The 23,708-nt window shown below is 43.2% G+C and overlaps 2 protein-coding genes across 3 annotated transcripts; both read left to right on the top strand.

Annotated features, from left to right (window-relative positions):
• The first annotated feature begins 563 nt into the window (after positions 1 to 563).
• Positions 564 to 8,923, top strand: LOC310915223 (hepatitis A virus cellular receptor 1 homolog). 2 transcript variants are annotated; one of them, XM_083871941.1, is made up of 8 exons: positions 564 to 845; positions 2,329 to 2,667; positions 3,228 to 3,278; positions 5,237 to 5,304; positions 5,566 to 5,622; positions 6,052 to 6,166; positions 6,451 to 6,490; positions 6,876 to 8,923. In XM_083871941.1, the coding sequence occupies exons 1-8, from the start codon at positions 755 to 757 to the stop codon at positions 6,967 to 6,969; spliced, it is 855 nt and encodes a 284-aa protein (XP_083728067.1). In that variant the 5' UTR covers positions 564 to 754; the 3' UTR covers positions 6,970 to 8,923. The 2 variants fall into 2 exon arrangements, with proteins under 2 accessions (XP_083728067.1, XP_083728068.1); XM_083871942.1 differs by lacking the exon at positions 3,228 to 3,278.
• A 2,097-nt stretch (positions 8,924 to 11,020) lies between these two features.
• On the top strand, positions 11,021 to 22,746 carry LOC310915133 (uncharacterized protein). Its single transcript, XM_083871776.1, has 8 exons — positions 11,021 to 11,456; positions 14,465 to 14,809; positions 16,853 to 17,215; positions 17,851 to 17,967; positions 20,111 to 20,166; positions 20,770 to 20,848; positions 21,323 to 21,353; positions 22,112 to 22,746. The coding sequence occupies exons 1-8, from the start codon at positions 11,312 to 11,314 to the stop codon at positions 22,182 to 22,184; spliced, it is 1,209 nt and encodes a 402-aa protein (XP_083727902.1). The 5' UTR covers positions 11,021 to 11,311; the 3' UTR covers positions 22,185 to 22,746.
• The last annotated feature ends 962 nt before the right edge of the window (positions 22,747 to 23,708 follow it).

The raw sequence follows: 23,708 nt of genomic DNA, 5'->3' as shown, positions 1-23,708 counted from the left end.
TGATCAAGGATTGGAGGACAGGAGGAACACCTCTCTAACCCCAGTGGTCAATTCAGAAGTCCATCACAGAGAGGAATGAAACCAAATCTACTTTGTTTATGGTACATGCATGAGAGATATGTAAACAAGGTCATCAGAAGGCTAAAGAATCAGGGCGACACCCAGATCCATATGGAATTTTTAAATATGAAAAAAGATTGGCACTCCATTAGGCTCATCTAACAGGTTTCCAAAACGACCGAGTTATTGTTGCCAAAGAAAAGTTGCCAGAAGATGCTCCGTGTTGCTTTTAAGTATTAGAACCAGAAACTTATGATGCAAATCTTGAATAGTTGGTCCTAAAAATCTGTTATTTGGCCAAGCCCTTTCCACTTGCCACGGTCTGCTACATATTATGTAATCTTTTATCCAAACACTACTGTGACAAAAGCAGGTGTGAGAAGCAGTCTAGGGCAGTGAATTGGTGATTGTCATGTCAGCTCAGTGCTGCTGTCAAGTTTCACTTTCAGTCATCAAACAGATCTGGGAAAAAACGAGAAGCAGATTTGTGTGGTGCTGTGAAAAGTGTTGTCACCTCTCAGTCAGAGCTCTGCCAGCAGGAGCTCAGTGCACTTGTGCCCTGCCCCAGCAGTGCTTGGCTGTGCTGCAGGACAAAACAACCCAGGTTGGACTGAGAGGTGCCCACAGCTGAGTCTGGAGATGATGTGCTAAGAAGGAAACACGCAAGTTCACAAAGAAGATATTTTTTTCTTGAATGAAAAGGGCAAAAGGGAGCATTTTGTCACCTTCGGCCAGAATGTTGTCCTACATCTGCCTGAACTGGGCTCTCCTGGTGCTGTTCACAGGTAACCATGGGGGCAGAAACAACTAGTGGAGGTGGGTGGAAGTAACATGCATCAGGGGTTCTGAGGGTAGCAAAGAGAATTTTTACCTTGCTGCAGGAGGAGTGGCCACATCACAGAAGCTTCGGTTCTCAGTGTTAAAATAGAACTTCATCAGAGTGGCTCGATAGGCTCCTAATGGCCTTATCTCCTTTGGGAAACAGAAACGTGCTGAGGGTATGGTGGGTTTAAAGATGCTGCTTCTTGGGGTGGCTGCTCATCTTACTAGTGGGCTTTTTAGATAATGATGATTTGAGCAGAGAACTTTAAATTGTTTTAGAGAAGATGTAAAACAAGGACATTTTACTTTGGAAGGCTTTGTGAAGATGAAAGCTTAGGTAGATAAGGAAAAGGGAAACACAGGGAAACTGTGGCTTCTGGTGTTTTTTAGCCATATGAAATATTATTTGGACAAATTGAAAACTTTTCCTTTTTTTTTTTTTTTAATCCTGAGGGAGCAGTCCTAGATTGTTAAGGGCAACAGCAATGAAAATAACAGGTTGCAGAGTGGTATTAATAAAGACAGACAGACATTAAATACTTGGTGGTATGATAAATTCAGTAGAAGGAAAAGGGATATTATAGTTATTTCTCGTAGTTCTTTATAAAGCCTTTTATGATGAGTTTCATTTCGACCTTCCTTTTCATATTAAATAAGTTCGTTTCAGAGACTTGTTTCTAGTGTGTTGTTGTGGCAAAATCTCTGCATACAAGTTTGTTTTTAAATATAATAGATTAGGAAAATATCTGAGCTGGACTGGGCAAACAGCTTTTTTGCTGTTATGATTGGGCTGCTGGGTGTTAGGGCTCACTGTCTTGACCTGAGTAGTGTGACAGCCTCCTGGAAATGTGACAAATTTATGGGGAAGCAAACAAGCTGGAAACTGCGTAAGACTTAGAACAGGGAATAAGGTAGTGAAAAAAAAAATAGAGAGTATATATAATATTCCTCAGAAAAGCCCTGAAAAATGTCTTCTGATAAGAATAGGCAAAACCTGCCTTAAGGCAAGAGAAAAGGAGATTCATTCAGCAGTGATCATTCTGATGAAACCTGCAGTTTAGTTCATTGAAGGAGGGGAAGAATTTCTCACAGTGGTTTTGAGGAAAGCCAGTGTCTTACTGTTCCTCCGTGTGTGTGGCTTGGGTTAGAGGTACACAGAGGAAAAAAGTTAAGGGACTACACCTGGCTCAAGAGAAGCCACAGAGTCTCTTCACCTCGTTGCTTGCCTGCAGAGGCTGCAGAAAATGTTCTTTCTCTGAACATGTCCCTGGGCTGATCGTTATCCCTCACCGCACCAGTCCTGCCAGGGCACATCTATTTGTGCAAAATCTGATCCAGCCAAGCCTGGTGTTTTTTGAGAGATGGGAGGTTTCAGGACATGTGAGATGCACAAGAAGCTTCCACTTGCCCTGCTGTGCTCAATAACTGTTTGTATTTTGTCCACAGGCTCCACAGCCTCGGAATCAGTTGTGATAGGAGAGGTTGGTCAGGATGTCACCGTGCCCTGTCGCTACAGTGTCAGCAATGGCATCACATCCATGTGCTGGGGTCGGGACAGGTGCCCCAATTCAAAGTGCTCCCGGCCCATTATCTGGACAGATGGCTGGAAGGTGACAGAGCAGCACAGCAGCAGGTACCAGCTGAAAGGAGACCTGTGGAGTGGGGACGTGTCCCTGACCATCGTGGATGCCAGGGAAGAAGACTCTGGCACTTATTGCTGCCGTGTGGAGATCCCAGGGTGGTTCAACGACCAGTTGATGAATCACAAGGTTGTGGTACAGAAAGGTAAGTGCAGAAGAGTGTTCTTGTGAGTACCATCGTGGTGGATCTGCTCCTGGGTCTGGACTTCAAAGCTGGTGGTGGAAATGGTTTCTGCAATCATTCATAAAACTGACCTTGAGGACTTTGCACATCTGCTGTTAGTGCTACCTCAATTAAACTGCCTTTGGCAATGTTGTTATCCCTATGCAGTCACTGCAATTAAAAAAGACATAATGCTTTCATGGAGCATTCTTAGAGACACTGAAGAATTTAAAAGAAAAGGCAGCATAAAGTATTCATCCAAAGCTTTATTGCTTCACCTTTTTCATTGAAAGCTGTGTTTGATTTTCCCTGCTTGATTCTAGATTAAAGCCCAGGGATGCAAAATTGGTATAGAGAAGCTTTTTATCAGTTCTTCCTTTGATTCTTAGTTTTTCCCTTGCTTGTGATACTCAATAGAACAAGTGGCTGACCAATGTGCTTTGCTAGGTAATTTTCACTATGGAAACATTGTCTCTTTCTCACTACACAAATGCCCAATAAGGTTAATTATGTGTTGATTTTGTTTTATTTTTTAACATCAGCAAGAATCTCTACTGCAAGTCCACACACTCACACCTCTGAACAGACCTCAGGTAACTTTTATCCGAGTGTTAATAGCATATACAAGCCATATTGCAAATGGGGAATCTTAGGAAGAGAAAAAAAAAAAGGATGATAGATGATTAAAATGTCTTGGCTAAAATTTATTCGACATTACCAAGGATCAGAACTTGGATTTAAATTCTGCTTGGTATTATACAGAGTCTAACAGAAGAAACTTGTATATTTAGGAGGAAGCTGCTTCCAGGTGTGATGCTTAATTAGATGTTTTAGTGGTGCTGCAAGGTTTGCTTTTATTTGACTGTTGTTTTGGTTTGTTGGGGTTTTTTGTGCTATAAAATCTCACCTCATCTTCTAGAAATGCATCCCATGAATGGTAAAACACAACTTTTAGGAGTTGGGTGTACCCACTGTTTAATCAGAACTGTTTTATTGGACTAGCTCAAAAGAGCATCGAATTAAGGCTCCTGCGTCCTGTAGCAGTCAGCAGCAGTTGATTAAGGAGGATGGTAGAAAAATGGCATTAATTTTGTGATACAGTGCCAAATTATTCTTCCACCCTGGTGTAGAGGTGTGTCCCAGGGGCTGCCCATGGCCTCTGTGCACATTTAATAAAGTGTGGTCCCTCAATGCAGGGGAAGAGAGAGTGCTCAGCTATTCCTCACTTGTTTTCTACATTCCCCTCACTAAAGGATAAACTTCTATCACAAACTCACTCAGCTGCATCTTTTCCAGTCTGAAAAAGACAACTTTAATTCCCACTACACAAGAGAAACCTCATGGTGTAGCTAATGGCTTATTCTCTGAATTCTGAAAAAAAAAAAAAAATAGAGTCAGGGATGCCATTTGTATTTCTCTCTCTATCTTGGATGTTTCCAGCGAAGCAACTCCAAAATAGTGTTACAACAGTTGCATTTCCTTTTTGGAAGAAGAAGTGAAAACTTTCTCAGACAGTTTCTATTCTAGTTGCACGTAACATTAATTCCAATCTTAGAACCCAGGGGTTTTCTTATCCCTGTGACCTCTTCCTTAGCTGATGGTGGAACAATGTTTGGAGTTTTCAGAATACAAGGCAGTGTGTGCTTGTTCACACTGAGGGAGATTGGAAAAGGGAGGTGGCCATGTGCCTCTGATTTAGAAATACTCTAGAATCTCCAGTGGAAGCTGATGATCCTGTCCTCTTCCAAATAAAGCTTCTGGGATAAGGGTAACAGTTTAAAACATAAAAGCATCCACCTGGGGTTGGCATAGAGCGAACTGGAGATTTTATATTCAGGAGATTTTTATGTCATCTGGCAACGCATGGAGAAACTGAGACTGATGATAAATAAGGCAGAAATTTGTAGCTTTTAATTTTAAGTGTTGCAAACAGCTGTGCTCTGGGAAATTACTCAAAATGTGCTGCAGGTCCTTATGCAAATATATCACATTTTTTTCAGTCTGGTTACTGTATAGCTGCCTGGGGCTTTGAGAGTATCACCTGCTTTCTGTGACTCTGCATCATGTGCTGCTTCAAGGCCCTGAGCTAATCTTCATCAGTTTTCAACTGGTAACACAAGTTTGCTTTATACATCATATTTTGCTCCAAGTCCAGGTTGGACGGGGCATTGAAAAACCTGGTCTAATGGAAGGGGATTGCGATGATATGGGCTTTAGGATCTCTTTTAACCCAACCTATTTTATGATCCTGTGGCCACTGCTTCTTGGCTCCAGAACTGACTGGTAACTCCTTCCAGTGTTGAGATAACAGCAAGAGCCAAATATTTCTAAGAAGGAATTCAATGCTCTGAAAAGCACATCAGAAACTTCAATATTCAGAGTTTTGTGCTGCCCTCTGAAGGCATCAATTTCTTATGATATGCAGAGCCCAGACTGCTGGTACACACAGACATTCAGTGCCCCAAGTCAGCAGTACAAATTCTTCTCTGTTGAGGCAGAACAGTTCTCTGTGCAAGTGATGTGTTTGTCTGTTTGTCTTGCCTTTTCTCAGCTCCTGGCAGCACCAGTGAATCCTCCTCTACTGTCATATCGGATTCTGCTTCAGAAGCTCCTCACACTGTAAGCATCAACCTTGCTGTAGCACACCTAGACAGAGTGGATAGACTTGAAAGGTCACTGGGTCATCCCTACAGGTCACTTCCACTCCTTTTGTCTGATTGCAACAGAATATTGTTTTGTAGTCTGCGTGTTTAGTGGTTATAAAGAGTGCTTATGTGCTCATTATTAGAGAGGAGGTGGGAGAAAAACCCTGCTTAGCATGCACAAAGTACTTCCTTCTAGAGGAGGAAGAGCTTTGGCAACATCTGTATTTACTTTCAGGCCTCTACTCCCTGCTCAGACCCCTCAGACTGCTTGGATGTGGCTGCAAACCTGCAGGTATGGCAGGACGTGGGCAGGAGTGGAACTTGGGCCACCTGAGAGCCCAGGGGTGCCCTGTTCTCCCCATGGAATGGGGTCACACACACAGCTCTGTGTGTCCTGCTGAGTCCTGCAGCACAGCTGGGAGGGTGTGACAGCATGAGACATCCTATTCCTTAAAAAAATTCACCAAATATTATTAAACCTGAATAAATGGGATTTATCATAACTTCAGATTTTCTGAAAATCTCAAAAACTGTGTTTAACAGCATGGTTCACACAATTGTTGCAGAGATTCTCCTTGAAACTGGGCCTGTTTCTCAAATTAGGCTTTTGGTCTCAGATGTACCTTTCCTGCAGAGCTGCAGAATGCACAGGAGGTCTTTGGGTATTTCATGGGCTTCTTGCTGTCAGTTCCACTAATGCTCCTTGGCTTGTGTTTGACAGAACACGTCTGTGTCCCTTCCCAGCCAGCACCACCCAGAACATGGGCTGTACATTGGGATTGGCACATGTACAGCTCTTCTGCTCATCCTGATTTTGGCTCTGTTCCTCACCAAACGTAAGTGCTTTCCATGGGCAGTTCCTCAAGGATTTCTCAGGTTTGTGCAGTCACAGCTGTGGTTGATGCCACATCTCCCACTCCAGGGCAGGGAGCTGAGGTCCCTGGAGACCCCTGTGCTGTGGCTGCTCGCAATGGGAATTTCCTATCCTGAAAACATTTCAAGTTCCCTTATTTAGTTTCTTACACTTATCTTTGAACCCACTACTTTACTTCTAATGGTTTAAACAAAATTATTTGTTTTAATTTGTTTTTCCTTTATTTTCATTCTGGATGGTCCTTAGAATATTTTTACAACACGAAGAAGATGGGTGGTTTTGCAGGGTAAGTTTTCTGTTCCTGCCTTTGCTAATAGGACACATGAGGTTGTAGAAAGGAAATGTTGGTGTGCTGACCATTCTACCATGTACTTTGGCATTCCTTTTTAACATCAAGTTAATAGAAAAATATTATAAAAAGAAACTAATAACTGCTGCTACTTTTTGTCACTTAATTAGCAAAAATAAGTGTCACTGTCAGTTCATAGCACTAGGGAGCTTGCTAACCTCAGGTGTGAATTGTCTCATAAGTGGAAAGATGATTCATTATCAGTCATGATCACATGTTAAAGCATATTTTTACATTTTCTAGTGAGCTGATTGGTCTCTTTCTCTGTGGCTTTATTGTCTGTTTTTGGTTTAACACCATGGTTTTTTACTGTTTTGTGCAGCTTTGTTACATTTCAGAGGCCACAAGGTGTGGGAAGCCATAGTGTCCTGGACGATGAGAGTCATGCAGAGGAAAATATTTATATCATAGACTAAGGACTGGATGCATTGCTGCCTTTGTCACTGCTGGGACATTAAATAGTTTGCAAAATGTTGGCTGCTCCCTCTGCTCAGCAGCTGAACGTGACTGCATTATTGAAGCATTATTCACTTCCTAATAATAAAACAAATAAAAGCTACACTTTTAATTAAAATCTTTATCAGCCTGTTCCAGAGACAGAAACCCAAACTGGCATTGGTGGAACTTTCCATTTCCTAAAGAAAGTTATGATTATATTTATTATCTGCCTCAAATTCTCGCTTCCTTGTTGGGAAAAAAAAAAAAAAAAAAAAAAAAAAAAAAAAAAAAAAAAAAAAAAAAAGAGGAAGTGCCAGAAGGGCACAATTGTGTTCACTGTGGATTCCATCTGCCACCTTCCACAGAGTCTGTGCCATCAGAGGGCAGAAGCAATCTCAGAGCTGTGTGACAAAGATGTCACATGGCCAATCTTGGTAGTATAAGTAATTTAATACACACTTATTTGTATTTTCATTGAAATCAGGTATGACCTGTTCTGGTAACAGCTCAGTAATGGAACAGACTAATGCCTGTCCACCTGGAATTAAATCTGGAGGAGCTATGGCTGCTCACCCCCAGGGGATGTCCTCCAACAGCATCAGTACATCAATGGACAGAACAGTCACAACTTCTGTGCAGGGAATTATGACTAAGTGTGAGGTTTTTTGGCAAAGTACGTCATTATTCTTCTGTGGCTTTCTCCTCGGGCACATCTTTACCCTGAGAAGCCCTTGGGGTGGAAAGTCTCACTTCCAAGTCTCTAAAAAAATCTGAACGACCTTTTCCCCTGCCTTTGTAAAGTTAATGAAATTATTTTCTTAGCTTGCAGAGAAATCATGGACACTGCACAAAATATTGGCTGGAAGTTGGCCTTGCCTTCACACTTCTCTAGATATCAAACAACTCTTAATTCCTAAGAATGTTGAATGTGTTTGATGGATTTTGTTAATTTCCCTTGTAAATGGGAAATATCTGTAGGCAAGAGCCTTTCCTCTATTTCTCCTCAGTTAGTGATGTGCCTCAGCTTTTATTCTCTGCGAAACTAAACTCTGGTTTACTTTAAGTAAATAAATAAATGGAGTCAGTCTTGTGAGTATGAATTGCTGAGCAAAAGACTTAACATACCCAAATTATCTTTAACTGGAAGGATAATTGTCCCCAATCATTTTTAAGAACACATTTTAAACAGAAGTTGGGGACAGAGCAGAAAAGCAGCACAGGCAGAAGAGACGCCGACTCTTACCCAGTATTGGTCAAATCATTTCCCCTGAAGTTCATTTTAAGCAGCAGTGTGGAATTACCCAACACAGACACTGCTGCCACAGGAAAACTCAAAGATGCACCACAAACTTTCTACCAGTGAGTTAACTTTAAACTCCAAAATGATTTCAACAATGCAACGAGGCATAAAGGCACAATAATAAAATCAGTAAATATTTATTTTAACAGCTGAGAAACTTGAGGCTGTGATCTGGTTGTGCTTTAGGGGGAGCTGAGGTCAGTGGAGGAATTGCCCCTCCTTGTCCCAGCTGGTGGAGGTGGGAGGGTTTGGGTGGCTGGAGAGGGCAGTGCTTTCCCCAGGAGTCACACAGGCTCTGGCTCAGGTGAGGTCTTGCAGATGAGTGTTTTTGCACAGACTCACACAGGAGGAAAAGGCTCATCCTGCTGAGGAAGGAAGAAATGGAAAGCAAATTGGGACAGGTGACCCTGAGGTGCTTTGTATTTTCACTCTTGCTCTGTGTTCTCCTGGGCTCCCTGTTGTAGCAGGCTGAAAAGGGTGAAAATTGAAGGTGAATTCATGGCTGACTGAAGAGTGGGAGCACAGATATTGGGTGATCACTGACCCCAGGGGCAGGAAAACTGATGGACAAAACCAGCTCTACCATTTTCTTCACATCATGTGTAGCTTTGTGTAAGAAGGTACTGAAACCAGAAAGGACCTGCTGCTGTCAGACTGTACTTTTGCATTTGACTATTAATAAAAATTACTAACAAACCCCAAATCTCTGCCCCTGCAGCAGATGTTGCATTCTTTCTTCCTGGCTGATCATGTTGCTGCTGCATGTTCCAGCCCATGACTGGAGCTGGAGGAAGTCTAATCTGGTCTCTGAACTGGCTCTCAGGAAACATCTTCAGCAATTTCTGTTTTCTGCAATTTTATGTAACCAGTCTCTACTGGGGTCAGAGTTAGACCTGTGGGATCTCCAAAATCATCTGATTTCAACTGTTAACTCTTATAGAGTTTGTGGGCCATCCTTAAGACTCCTAATCATGAAAGACGCTTGTCTGTAAGGATTTTTAAAATTAATGTTACAGACTAATTCAGACTAATTCTTGCATCAGCAAGTTTTTTGTGTAAAATAAAGTTCTAGAGTATCTGATAACCAAAAGCTTTCTGCTCTGCAACTGCTTGCTAAACAGACTTTGCAAAGGTTGTGTGGAGCAAGAACTTTGCCTGGGGCATGCAGTACAACACACATCCACAAAGGCAGAAACTCCCTGGGCTCTTCATTACCTGCACTTGTGTCAGTGGATCTTAGAACAGGCATTTCAAAATGAGTCTTAGAGACAAGCAAATGGCACCTGGAATCCATGCAGCCATCAGGAGGTTGTCTGGCAGCACACTGAGCTAATGAGGCTGATGAGCTGAAAACTCCCTTTTTTGAGACACCTCTGCCTTTTCTGCCTGCAAGAAGCCACTAGGTAGCAGTGCAGAAGCAGAAAGTGACCCTTGTGTTTGTGGTTCTTCCCAGCACTCTTGGATTTTGGATGGTCTTTTCCAATGCACTCTGATGCTATTGGCCCAGCCCTGCTATAAAAACAAAGCTGACAGGATGCTGTGTTCATCCTGTGCCTTTCCTGGTTGCCTGTGACTTTGTCCAGTCCTGACTGGACAAGCTTCATGGAAATTTGTAGCTGAATAATGACCCATGTTTGTGCCCCAAGTGAGATTCAGCTGCTCCCTGCACTGGCATCAGTTGAGCATCATCTCACAGCCACCGCTGGGTGGGGAGTAATGGGAGAAACTATGATCATTGCAGGGAAAAAGTCTCCAGGATATTGGATGCCTCAGGTTTCATTAGTTCTGTTCACAGGGTAGCTGGGGCTGTGCCATTGTATGAGCTGTACCTGATAGAATATAGCAAATTAGGTATTTTACTCATTGCCTTTACTGCTAAGATTTTATTTGCTTTTTTCAGTGCTAGCAAGCAGAAGGGTGATATTTTCATGGGTTTGACTATCATGATAAGCCCAAAATCTCATTACTAAAAGTGTAATGCCTGGTTAAAAGCCCATCATTTTATCATTTGAACTTGGAATTGCACTCCAGTTTGCACTGTGCTACATTTATTTGCACAGAATTTTGTCTATCTGCAGTTTTTCATTCCTGACCTTACTGCCCTGAATTACTTTTGCTTTATTACTCAGCTGTTTCAGAGAAGAACTTCCAGACAACTTATTTGTCAATTGGTCAGAAAGAAATAAAACAGGCAGGAGTGAAATATATTTCTTGAAAATAGTGTTGCATTTCTTTAGGAAGGATGTGGTTTTGGCAACAAAACATTTGCAACAACTTCCTCCAAGGCTGTTTTTGCAAACAGAAAATACGAAGCTGGGGAAAGAGAGGGGTCTTCAAGCCGAGGGCAGAATCATGGGAAATGAGGGATTAAGCAAATTTAAATGAAGACAAAGTTTGAGGGGAGATGACACCGAATGCTTAGGGGTGTAAAAGCACAGAATTTGTCCTTGCCACTCAGGACAGAGTGGGACAGAACTGGGCCTTAAGGGTTCCAGGGAATGGCAAAGTAAATAGAATATTGAAATTTCTGGTGACAGTAGCATGCTGAGTGTCTTGGAAGAGGAAAGGTGAAAAGGACAGCCTGTTCTAGGGTTTACTGCCTTCTCACTAAACACTTCCCACTGTCCAGTGCAAACCCCCTGGTGAGCTGGGAATCATCCCCATGTGTCCTGTCAGTGGCTACCAGGGAGGACAGATCAGCACTTCCCTGTCCATGTCCCCTCCTCAGGAAGCTGCAGAGAGCTCTGAGCTCCTCTCACCCTCCTTTTCTCCAGTTCTGGAGTCCTCATCTGCTCCTCACAGGATGTTCATTCCAGCCTCTGCCACCTGCTCAGTTGGCCTCATCTGGGCAAATTCAAACACAGGAATGTCCTTAAATTGTGTGTCCCAGACCTGCACCCCGAGCTCCTCGTGGGGCTGCACCAGCCCTGAGCACAGCAGGAGATCCCCTCTTTGGCCAGTTCCTATCCGGAAGTGCAGGGAAGAAACACTTGCAGCGTGTAAAATCTGGAAATGGAGAAATGAGACTTCAGTGGGACTCACTCAGCACCTCTGGGAAGGATAAGGTCTGGTTTTCTCTTCTTCCACTCTCTGCCCTGGTGTCTCCCTCAGCCAGAATGTCCCATTTTGTGCTGTTCCACTGGATGATGATACAGATCTTTATAGGTGAGTCTTCATCTGCTTTTTGTGTGTTTGCTTAGGAAACTAACATGTTTTTTTCAAATGAAAACCAGCAACAGTTCTTTTGTGAAAACAAAACCATAATTATATATAGAATTTCAAACATTTTCTTAATTTATTGAGTTAATACTGCTTGGGGTTTGTGGGTTTTTTCACTTTTAAAAATGTGTGCTGTTTCCTCTGTGTTAGTTGCCTTGCTCTCTTCCCTTGCAGAGCTCCTGAAGGATGAGAATAGCTTTTTGTTATCTGCTCTTTAACTCACCTCCATGTGAGAGTGTGTTGTCTTGAGGTTCAATAGCCACTTAAATGCTTCTTTTCTGTTTATCAGTAATATCCTGTGCAGCCTCATCACTAAAGAAGCTTCAGTAAGGGAAAAAAAAAAAAGGATTCATAGGGCAAAGATTCCGAATACTTTCTGCAAAGTAGGAAAATTATTCTAGGAATAGATTAAGGGGAAAAAAGTATTTTATCAAACATGTATCTTGGCTAGGGGATGAATGTTTCTATCCATCCAAGGACCAATTTGTGGGAGAGAAAACAACTACAAGAGCAGCTATTGGAATTACTTCTTAGTTCCAGCTGCCCCTGAAGGTGGGTTTGACAGAGACTGTACACAAATGTGAGTACACCTGTAGGATCTGACCCCTTATGAATACCCCTTTCTATTTTGGATGGGCTATTAAACATCTGGAGTCCATTTCTCTCTCACTGAGGAAGGGCTTAGAGCAGCAAACCTCACAGACTTCAGAGAAAACACCCAGGCAGAGCCTTGGGTCAAATCTGGATGCCTGGAAGGTCAGTGCCACGGAGAAGGGCAGGATTCCCCTCACAGTAAGAGCACAATCTCAGGAAGCTCTTAATTTCAAAGACATATTCATTCCCTCCTATTTACTACTTCATTTGGAAAGTGAGTCTGTAGAAGAGGCAGCACCTGAGAAGTAAGATTTTTATTCCTTGCAGAGGCTCATGCTGCTGACTCCAGGCTGCTGCAGTATTGAAGCTCTCCTCACCAGCCTCCAGTGCAGGCAGAGGTTGGCAACATGAGCTTCACAGAAGTTGAAAGAGGATTTGAAACTGCAAAACCTGTAACTTTCTAGCAGGAGTACCAGAGGGAAACTGCACTGAGGACACTCTGATGCCTTGTGTCTTTCCTCTTCTTCTTTTAAATGGTCTACTTATTTATTTACTAACTTCAGGGCTCTGCTTCTTTCAAAGAGAAAAGCAGGCAATTTTTCATTTGTTAAAGGATTGCTTAAGGAGGCTGCTTTTATGCTGTGCAGAACTGGGCTGAAATAGCAGAAGGTGAGCCCATTTCTCCTCAAGAAGCAGTGATCTGAATTCTAGCAACAGTTTGAGATGGTTTTGCACACAGTTTTGTTGGACTGTCTTGAAAATATGTGTTAACCTGCTCATGACTAACCCCTTGCTCCCACAGAAATACTTTCAAGGTCAACTGCATGTCTTGTCCTGTTTTCATAGAGAGAGAATTTTTTCTCTATTTTGCTGTTTCAAGGCAAATGAACCTTCCCTTTCCAGGGGCCAAAGCCACCATCTCGCAAAGCCTTATCCTGTAGTCAGGAATTCAGTTTCTGGCAAATCCTGCCTTTGTTTCACTGCAGAAGCTCCTGTCCTTCAGACTGTATTGCCTGTTGTTTTGTCTGCCTCTATTCTTTCAGCATTTGGAGCTGTGGAAACCTGAATGGGTTGGCTTCTCTTGCCAGTGGGATAAGCAATGAAGGATCTGAAATGTCATCCCAATAACAAGTCATGCCACAGATTAAAGCCTCACCTAGGGAATAGTCCATTAAAGAGAAAACAAAAGAGACATAGACACAGTTGGAAGCATCTGTTTGCTGTCTGGGAGTCGTGCCAAAAAGGAGAGGCATTCAAACAGCTGGCAAAATAGAAATGTTTGGCAAACCAGGGCCAGAGCTGGTGATAATAGCAGCAGCAGCAGCAAGGCCTCTTTGGGGTGGGTAAGCTGGCCATGAGACACGTCAGATCTGCAGGGTTGGAGCACAGGTCTGGTTGCTCCCCAGGTCCCTCAGTTCCTGCTCCACAGTGTTTAAATGATAACGTGGGGACAAAAGAAAGCTAGGAGAGCTGACACAAACCAGGTGAATGTGGACCAGGAAAGATTTGTTCCTGTCTGGGAACCGTTTTTCTATAGTGATTCTGTGAAGAAGAAATCTCTTTTAAGGCAATCTGGGAAAGTCATCAACAGTTAAGGGAGAATAATATATAGCAAAGATTCAGACCAGATGCCAAAATAGGCACTGGCTGTAAACACCAACTAAAGCTGGTCACTAGGACTAAGAGGACAAGGAAAGTGTGTACATGCTCTTTTTAACATCAGCGTGACACCAACAACTAAAGCTTCTGTGTAGACAGAGTTCCACAAGGTAGGTGGGATTAGTTGGCAGGGCTTGCTCAGTGCACTTTCTGGGAACAGGTTCCTACAGACAGATCCCACTGCTCTGCCAGCTCAATTAGACCCTAATTTCACACATGAATAGGTGTTTTGGACCCTGCACTGACAGTCACTGGGACTGTCAGTGAAAGGCAACTGTGACAGCGTTTCCTTTTGAAGGAGGTGATGGTGGGCTGAGAAAACCAGATGTCTTTCACAACAGAGTTCTTTCAAACAGCCTCCTAGGAGAGGAGATGGGACAGGAGCAGAGTTTTCAAATTCCATTTGCAGAGGTCCCTCCTGTGCCTGGACTGTCAGCAACAGACCCCAGCTTTGCTCACCACATGTCTGATGTATTTTATGAGCCTCCCTCCAGCAGCTGGCCAGGACCAGAGCAGGGAGCAAAACAAAGCCTGAGAGCTGCTGCCTGTGGTGTCTTGGGACACGAGCTGCCACAGGCTCCAGGAGAAGCCTTGAGCCCCAGCAGCTGTGGCTGCCTGCAAGCCCTAGTGTTCCTTCACACCTTGTTCATTCCCTGTAGGCAGAGACATCCTCACTCACCTCTCCTGGTTCTCCCTGACAGCACAAACGGTGTCTGAAGACATTGTCAGAGGAACAGTGGGCCAGCCTGTGACACTGCCCTGCTCCTACCCTGTGAAGCGGCCCAAGGACGTCACCGACATATGCTGGGGCAGAGGCCCCTGCCCGAATTCCAAGTGCAGAAACAATATTTTGGACACCACCCGCCGCAAGGTGAAATCCAGGGCGTCTTGGAGGTACAACCTGCTCGGCTCTATTTCCTCTGGGGACGTGTCTCTGACCATCAGGGAGGCCGAGGAGGGGGATGCGGGGCTGTACTGCTGCCGTGTGGAGATCCCCGGCCCCTTCAACGACATCAAGAGGCACATTCGGCTGGAGATGGCCAGAGGTGGGTCTGGGGACCTTGGGGACACAGCCAGCAGGGACAAACCACCCCCTGGATGGTGAAAAATTGGGGTCTATGTGTAGGAGCATCCGTGGATGGCAGGGAGAAGGAACTCTCCAGACCTGAGATATTCTAGAATACGTGGTTTTATTGCAAGGGTCGTGGGTAAAAAGGGCTTTCCCTTCAGCCACCAGCCTCGCCTGAAGGGAAGCCCCAAATAGGGAGGGAGAAAGAACAAGAGGGTAAGAGCTAAGAGAGAAGGGAACAAGAGAGCAAAGTGACAGGGGTCAGAGAGCAGGGGGAAGAGAGCAGAGGTAAGAGAGCAAGGATAAGAGAGCAAGGTCCTTGTTACAATACATTATATCTCCTTTTGTGATGAATATTCTAATTTACAGTGACCAACCAATACAAGACACAAAATCCTATACACTCTACATACAGCCTATAAGAACTACTACATTACCATGTATTATATTTTAAACCCTAAAAACTACTCTTTAGACTTTTCTGTTTTGCTACATTGACTTTTGGATCCCTTAGCCAGCAGAAGGATATTGTTCAATCAAAAGGGATTCTCCTTCAGCTGGCCAGGCTATTGTCTTCAGGCTATATAGTAACTAAGGCTCAGTATCCTACAACTCAAAGCTAGCTTCCATTTCTATTTCGATTATAGATTTCATATTTTCAGAATCTTTTGCTAAGCAATCATATTTATAAGGTCTCCCTGATTCATCTTCCCCAACATCTATGTGTGCTCTTTTGGTTTGTTTTGGCCAAAGGTGTTTTTCCCAAACTACATCTTTTTCAAGGGAGGTCTGCAACCAGTTGCCAATTTGAGTCATGTCACCCTGATCTTTTTCAGCTTTCTGATGTTTGCGTTTTTGTAGTAAAGTTTCTCACGGACTTTCAAGTAAACAAAGAAATTGTTTATCATTCCTCTCTTAATAGACTTCTAGTTTGACCAGTGTGGTTGGAGAGGTGGCAACCTCATCCTCCAATCCCTGGTCATTGTCCAAAATCTATATAAATCGAAGTCTCAAATAAACTACCCTCTTTTCTTGCCCTAACTGCTGGCTGCGTGCGTGTCCTTCATTTTGTGTCCTCTAATGAGAGAGTCACGTTCAATTTGCAGTTTAAATTAAAAAACCCCCTAATTTTACCCTTTTTTTGCCTTTCAAATGAATATTTATTTTCTCTTTGTGTAGCTATGCTTGACTTTTTTAAAGATGTTGGAATTAAAAAGGGATTTATAATTTAAAGAGGTCTTGGAATGAAAGTTTTTCATTTGAGACTCACCCCAACATTGAAAAGACTTTTCATGTCAGAAGGAGACACATTAGGATTATCCACCCTTAAGGGTTCTTCCTTCCCTTTAAGGGTGGGTCCTCAACACCCACATATTTGGAAATTTTGTCTCAGAGTCTTGTAGGGCTTCTTCCCTTTCCTATTATTTTTCTGAACTGCAGGATAAAGGTCTTGCACAAGAAAAAAAAGAGATGATATCCACCCTCTGCAAAGCAGAAAGACATTTTTTTTTTTGGCTTTTACATGGCACAATTGGTGCACACAGCACATCTGTTTGTTTTAAGCAATACAACAGGAGAAAGGGTGAAAAACACTGCAATTTCTTATCTACCCCTGAGGCTGAGGGCAACAGTCCATGAAAAAAGAACCAGTTGCAAAGATTAGCAAGAAGATTGTAGCTGAAAAACCGAGGTGTTTTATTTGTTGTATTTTATGAGGACATTGAAAAGCAAAATAACAAAGTTGTCAAGCTTTGGGGTTCTACCAGACAAGGCCCTGGGCCTTCCACTTCTACAAGAGGGTCAAGGAAGGGGGGTTTGAGACTGGTAAAAGAAAAGTAAATCTATAAATCTGTGAATTTCTCTGACTGATCATGCTAATTAAAATTAAAATAACTCTCCCATCCTCATTTTCAGTATTTTAGCAGCCAGATAATTTTACTAATTTCTGCATTGGCTTCCCTCGGGGCGGCTGTGAATGCTCTGACCTGACTTTTCCCTTGGCTGTGTTTTTTCCATGCAGCCCCTCCAGCGACTACAACCACCACAACCACCACCACCACCACAAGAAAAGCTCCTGTTTTCTCTGAACATTTTACAGAAACTTTTGCTCCTCAAGCAACCTCTGATCTCCAGCCAACAACAGAGACTGCAGTCCTGCTGACAACCAGCATCCTTCCACCAGAAACCACAACCCCTGAGTCTCCAGCAGTAACCACAGGGCAGACCTCTGCTCTCCCAACAACTGCTGTGACAGAAAATTATACTTTTCCTGTAACTATGACGGAAACAAGTGCTCCCCCAGATTTTCCAACTACTTCCCAAGCAGCTGATGTGATGACTGAAGATGTCACGTTCTACTCCACTCTCCCTGCAAGTCCAGAGGGTAACCAGCACCAATCCTTTCCTTTTTCTCTGCAGCAGGGGTGGTCTGTGTTAGCCTGGCTGGTGTCATAGAGACTCTCCAAATACTTCTATTTATATCTGGAATGCCTATGGGTGTGTTTCAGGGGGTTTAGACAAACACAGGTCAGAGGTTGTAGGTGATGCTAAATTGGGGTGAACAGCTAAGGCAGCAGAGGGTCAGGCTTCCTGCAGAGGAGTTTTGACATGGAGAAATAATGTGGCAGAAACCTCATGAAGTAAAGCAGAAATAAATGTGAGCTCCAGCACCAGAGGTGGAATAAGAGACATTCATTTAACTGTGCACTAATTTTTTTCTTGATTTGGGAAAGACAATTGAAATTCCCTGGTGAAGTTTAGTTTAGAGTATGTTCTGCTTGAAAAATAGTGAGAATTAAAAACATGTTTAAAATTGAGTATTTACATTCTCATCTCATGTGAAGGCTGTTGCTGTTATTAGTGATCAGAGCGACTGTTATCAAACCATTTATAGGTTGCTACTTTATCCACATTACTGATCTTATTTCCACAGATTGATGTCTGCACAAATTTGAAAGCCATGTGGAGACCCTTCTAATTAGTGATCTTTATAAGCATTACTTGTTTACTTTGTTTCAGTGACTACTGAATTCCCAGGTACATTTCCAGCTTCAGTGACTACTGAATTCCCAGATACACTTCCAGCTGCAGAGGAAAGCATCATCCCTGACATGATAGAAAAGAAGTCAGTCATGGGTGAGTAGGATAACATTACAAGGTCAGAAGTTGCTTGCTCAGAGAAATTAAAATATTGGGAAAAAACCCCTATTGTGTGTTCTTAAGAATGCACCAAACACGTACTGATAGTTATTCATTGCAGCTGGGAATATCCGGGATCCACACAGAAATTGTTTGAAGTCAGAATGTAACAGCAGCTGAGAAAATCATGTTTTTATACCTCCAAAGGAAGTTGATTTTGAATAACTCATGAGTGTCAGGTATCTTGGTCTGAGAGAAGTAAAAACTTTTCAACATCACTGGATTCTCAGATATCTGATTTGTCATCACTATGTTCATTGAGATTTCCTTTTTAAATCTTTCCCAAGTGTTGTGCCCTCAACAGAGAACTTCATGCTAAAATTCGAGGATGACATGTTGTGTTTGGCCTCTTAGTTCCAGTAAGAGCCAAGAATCTCTTAATTTTTAAACTGACAGTATTTTGATTTTTGCAAGTGTTTTTTTGAAAGACCTAAAGACTTACAGCAGAAAGAGTGTTCCTTAGTGCCCCTGCAGAGGGCTTACAGAAGAGATTAAACTGGTCTCCTGAACATTTGTGAGGGTTTCTCACTCCAGTCTCACTTGTCACCCTTCTGGGGTGATGGATAACGCCTGTATTTTGTCACTGTAAATAAGAAGTTTTGCAAAGGGTCTTCACTCCAGCATTCTTGGGGCAACTTGAGTAGTGACAGTGAGGTGGAAAGAGCCACCACAGAAGCAGTAACACCCTGTTGGTGTGAGTCACTCCCACCTGTGCAAAACCTTGTGCCAAACTGTCACAAGGTGTGAAAATGCTGCAGCACAACTGGCTGGTGTCTGGTGAGAGCCACAAGTCCAGTTCTTGTCTCCGTTTCCTTTCACTCTGTGAAATAATGCATTAAATACACCCAGCTCAGGCTTGCTGTAAGGTAAGGGAAGGCTGATTTGTTGCTGAACATCATATTGATGTGAGAACAGCAGGAGAGAAACCCAGGGTTAGGAGCCCTCCATCTCCAAGAACAATTTTTGACAGATAGGTTGGGTTGCCTGGGATGGATGACTCCTGCTGACCAGGCTTGGATTTAATTTCTCTTCTCTCTTCACTTGCTTTCCCCCAGCTACAACCCTGCCAGCACCAGCCATACTTCAGACCCCAAAAACCTCCTTGCTCTTTCAAGTATCAAAATGATTCTTGAATCAGCAATAGTTGGTCCCATCAGCTGGGCTGCACACATTGCCATAAACTTTAGCTTTGACTTGCTGGACCTGCATTGTCTTTGTTACATCTGCATTTCTTGTGGATTTGGGATAATAGCTCTGAAGTGCAAACCTCTGAGAGAGTGGAGTGTCATAAAACAGGCATATGACAAAATGCAATGTTCACACATCCCTGGGATTTTTAGTACTTCTTAGGGTTTTATTACCTATATTTGTTTAGCTGTAGTGCTTATTAGTCATAATGTCTTTTTTACTCCTGTGCAAATTTCTACATACACTGGTATGAGTGACCCATGCCCTGTCCATGTCTTTGATAAAATACAAGCACATGGGATGGGGAGACACATCAACACAGCTTTCACAGGGGGCTGCTCAGAACTGAGATATTTGGGGCAGATTAGGTTATTCATGGGATAACATACTCTGAAATTTTTTTAAAAGAACAATAGCATTAAATTAATAGCACTGCTTTTTTTTTCCTAATGGGATTATATATTGGATAGATGCTATTTATGTAGTGACAGAAGAAGGAGGAATGGCTTCAAAATGACTGAGGGTAAGTTTAGATTGGATATAAGGAAGAAATTCTTCCCTGTGAGGGCGCTGAAGCCCTGGCACAGGTTGTGCACAGAGAAGCTGTGGCTGTGCCCCATCCCTGGAAGTGTCCAAGGACAGGTTGGATGGGACTTGGAGCAACCTGAGATAGTGAAGGTGTCTCTGGGTTTTCCTCTTCACTGATGAAGGATGTTTCCCACAGCTTCCCCAGCTACCATTTGTGGTGGAAACTGATCCTTCTCTTTTGGTTTTGCAAGGGTCTCATGCCCTGAGAGTTCATCACTCCTTGACTGAAGCAGTGACAGCCACTGCAGCCCTCACTCCTTCAGGTGATTGTGCCAGTAATAATTTCAATCTCTTTCATTTTCAGAGGTTTCAGCTAATTCAGATGGCATTGCTGGGAAACATGAAGGTAGAGGAGATAAGGTAAAACCTCCTGTAACTTTCAAGAGTGTTTGAGTAGCAATCAGGACAGCAGGACATGCTAATGATTTTCAGTGTATTCATACTGCAGGGACAGCTTTTGCAAACAGTGGCTGGAACTTTCATTTAATAGCTCAGGAACTGCCTGCTCCACTTTTCAGTGGATAGAGCCAAAGCCTGAGCATTCATTGGACACTTCAGACAAAACTGATCCCCTGGCACCCCTGAGAGAGAGGGGAGGTAACATTCTCTAGGTGTGACCAGGCAAAAGGCAAGTTAGGAGGGTGTTACACCTCCTCCTGTCTCTAAGAGGAGGATGACTGAGCTCCTACTTCTACTTTGGACACCTTATTTAGAAGTCCATGTTAAATGGGATGAATCTGGTTTCAGTATTTCAGAATAAGGTTTATTAACTACTGAACAGGTAAATCATATTTATCATGATCAGCTCAATGTGTCCTCTTGACACTTTGTCCAGGCAAGCTCAGAACAGCACTGCAAACAGCAGCCCAGTGCTCTGAGCACCAGTGCAGCCCCTCCTCTGCAAACAGCTCTGAAGGAAACGTGCACCCAAAACCTTTTCAGCTTCTCTCTTCTCCCTTCCAGTCTCCCAGCTCTGCCATTCCCATTGCCTGTGCCATAGGGGGGTCCATCCTTTTCATCCTGATAATCTTGGTTTGGAAACGTGAGTATCCTCAAGCTAATGGTTCTAATGCTGGTCTGATGCACGTCCTCCTGAGTCCCTGGCTGTTCTGGGAACTCTGCCTTGCTCCTGGTGCCAGTGCTGTGTTCATTCTATGGGAGATGCTCTCCTCACTCCAGGACTGTGGCCCCATCAGGGGGCCAGGGAGGATTAGTTGGTGGGGATGCAGTAGGAGGCAGCCTGTGCAAAGAATCTGTTCCATCACTTGTTTCAGGACCTGTTTATACTTGTTTATACCTGTTTATACTCTCTCTTTATACTTAAGTGGCCCCACAGCTTTCTGGAAATGCTCTCAAAAGACACTGTTAACTGAAATCAGGATGGGATCCTTTCTTTCCTGCCTAGCACACAGAAATTTTGCAGCTTGCTGTCATTGCTTCTGAGCTGATTTGACAGCTACATTAGAATTATAGATTTCGTTTTGCCATTGTAACATTAATATTATTTTGCTTCCAGGTAAACACACCATGAAGTTTACACCAAAAAGGTAATCCACTTTGCAAGTTCCTATTAAAAGTTCCAGTGTAATTTTTCTTAGAGACAGGAAGGTATTGGCCACTGACTGTAATGGGTGCAGTATTGGCTTGTGGTGCCTGATTACCAAAGTTGTATTAGGAGGAGACTTCAGGAAGCTTTGCCCCAAAAATTCAATACTGGTTTTTGGATGCTGCTTCTGTGTAGGAATGAACAGAAAGCCAGAGCAATGGAGAAATTAAGCAACTGTTACTGCAGTGTAGTGACTACAGTTTAAGGAAGTGCTTCATCTGCTTTTATTTTTGATTGAGTACCAGGACATGATACCTTGTGCAAATGTAATTTATAAATTCATATCTTCTGACTTATTCTGAAAAAAAAATAAAAACACTGTGGACAAACCACAGAGGAGTCCAGTGAAGTATCACCTCTTTTCCAAAGACCAATAATTTTTCAATGGTAGCTGGATTTTCATTGCTTGCTCTGCCTGGGAGACAGGGATTGGGGAGTGACTCTTTTATGAATTCCATGGTGGTTACAGCTGCCATTACAGGGTTTAAACAACCCCTTCCTATCCATGAGAACAATGCAAGCCAGGTAAATAACTCCCTGGTGCAAAAAGTAGGAGTTACTTCATTGCAGTCCTTGGACTCAGTAGCTTCAGGTTTCCATTTCCATGGGAATTTGCTGATTTTACAAATAAAAAAAGAACGCTCTGAAACAGCAATGTCCCTTTGCCCCATCTATAGTGACCTGTGCTTCTCACTGCAGTGTTGGACCACCAGAAGAGACTGACAAAGTTTTCAGTGGTGCTGAAGGAGAAAACAACATTTTTTCCCTGTGAAGAACTCCTACATCATCTGCAGATGCTGTGGGAAATGAAAAGGGCCTGTTCCATACTGCACTGAGAGATACTTGTGAGCCCTCAAAATATCAGCAGGTATAAGACAAAGGCCAAAGCTTCAACTATGAAAATTTAAAATCTTTGTGCAAATTTTCCCATGCTGCCCTTAAAACTCATTGCATAAAGAACTTTATTTGAGAAGGGGCTTTATGCATTATTCATGGATGCTTCTGGCATCTGCCTTCTTACTAACACTATGTTGCACAATTGAATTTGTTTTTCTCCATTTTTACTAATGCCCTTCCTAGAATAGAACTTGTACTGTGAGGAACAGAGGAGATCACATGGAAGGCTGCCTATCTTCAAATTGCCATAAAGAAAGAAAAGGAATCATAAAATGCAGTTTTTAATGCTTTTATGTAATCAACAGAAAAATTAAGCAACAAGAATGCCGTGAGTTTAAATCAAAAATGCAGATTACTTAAGGGGTATCACTACTGCCTGTGATTCAGCATGTTTGAATAACCCTTGGAGAATATGTTAATAAACTTTGTAATTTGTTGCTGGCAATTGGATTTTTTGTGCCACATCCTAAGGCATTTCAACAGGAGTTAGTTATTTCCCAGGTGTGGAAATGACTGGTGTGCTGTCTCAGCTCTCCAAAGAAATACTGCAGCATTTCCAGTGGTGGGAAAATGCCCAGAAGACCAACCTGGAGGGAAATTTCACTACCCTTCCCCCTCAAACCCCAAACCTACTCATTTCTAAAGGAAGAAGGGCTGTCCGTGGAGGCTGGGGGTTCAACAATGGGATACACTGCAGAGTTTTGTGTAATTCCCTGGGGTCCTCACCCATTCTGCTGCAGTGACTTTGGGAGAAGATCCCAATCCATGGCAGGGTTTGTTCTCTCCAATGCCTGGAGTTCACCAGTGCCAGCCACGGCACCTCTGGGCAGTGACAGCCTGCAGTAAGAGCACATTGTGGGAACAGCAGTGGATCAGAAGCCCAAACAGTCTGGCAGCTCTGGATTTTCCCCTGGTTGTGCTCAGGGCTGTGGTGAGACTGCTGAACTCTCCAGCATCCCCTCACAGCCATGATGAGTTGGGGAAGACAGGGCAGGTTCCTCTTTGGGGTCTCCCTTGGTCTGGCCCAGGTTCAGAGCCCTGTACCCCAGTCTGGTGGTGCTGTGGGAGGTACAGGAGAGTCCCCACACAGAGTTCATGCCCTGTGGGCTCCCAGGCTGGCTCTGCTCAGCTGAGACCTTTGTCTGTCCCACATCCCTGACTGTGGCTGTCACCACCCCGACACAGAGCACAGGGACCTGGCATCTGTCACTTCTAGGCACCTGTAAGGAATAAAACCAACAAGCAAAAAAGAAAACCCCAAACAGTTTTGATGTACTCCTTTGAGAAAACCCAAACTTCTCTTTTTTGCCCTTTTTTCCCCCCCACCCAATTAAACCTGCTAATTAAGTCAACAATATCTCCATTGCAGCTTCCAGTTGGAAGAGTTGGGCCAATCCTT

The sequence above is a fragment of the Zosterops lateralis genome, assembly GCF_965231275.1.
Source record: "Zosterops lateralis genome assembly, chromosome: 14".
In the NCBI taxonomy this organism is placed as follows: Eukaryota; Metazoa; Chordata; class Aves; order Passeriformes; family Zosteropidae; genus Zosterops; species Zosterops lateralis.
This window is presented reverse-complemented; position numbering and strand designations above follow the sequence as displayed.

Coding starts and splice junctions, on each gene's coding strand:
- LOC310915223 (XM_083871941.1), top strand. CDS start 755: ATGAAAAGGGCAAAAGGGAGCATTTTGTCACCTTCGGCCAGAATGTTG. Junction 5,305..5,565: donor CTTCAGAAGCTCCTCACACT/GTAAGCATCAAC, acceptor ATTTACTTTCAG/GCCTCTACTCCCTGCTCAGA. Junction 6,491..6,875: donor AAGATGGGTGGTTTTGCAGG/GTAAGTTTTCTG, acceptor TGTTTTGTGCAG/CTTTGTTACATTTCAGAGGC.
- LOC310915133 (XM_083871776.1), top strand. CDS start 11,312: ATGAGACTTCAGTGGGACTCACTCAGCACCTCTGGGAAGGATAAGGTC. Junction 20,849..21,322: donor GATAATCTTGGTTTGGAAAC/GTGAGTATCCTC, acceptor TTTTGCTTCCAG/GTAAACACACCATGAAGTTT. Junction 21,354..22,111: donor ATGAAGTTTACACCAAAAAG/GTAATCCACTTT, acceptor TTCTCACTGCAG/TGTTGGACCACCAGAAGAGA.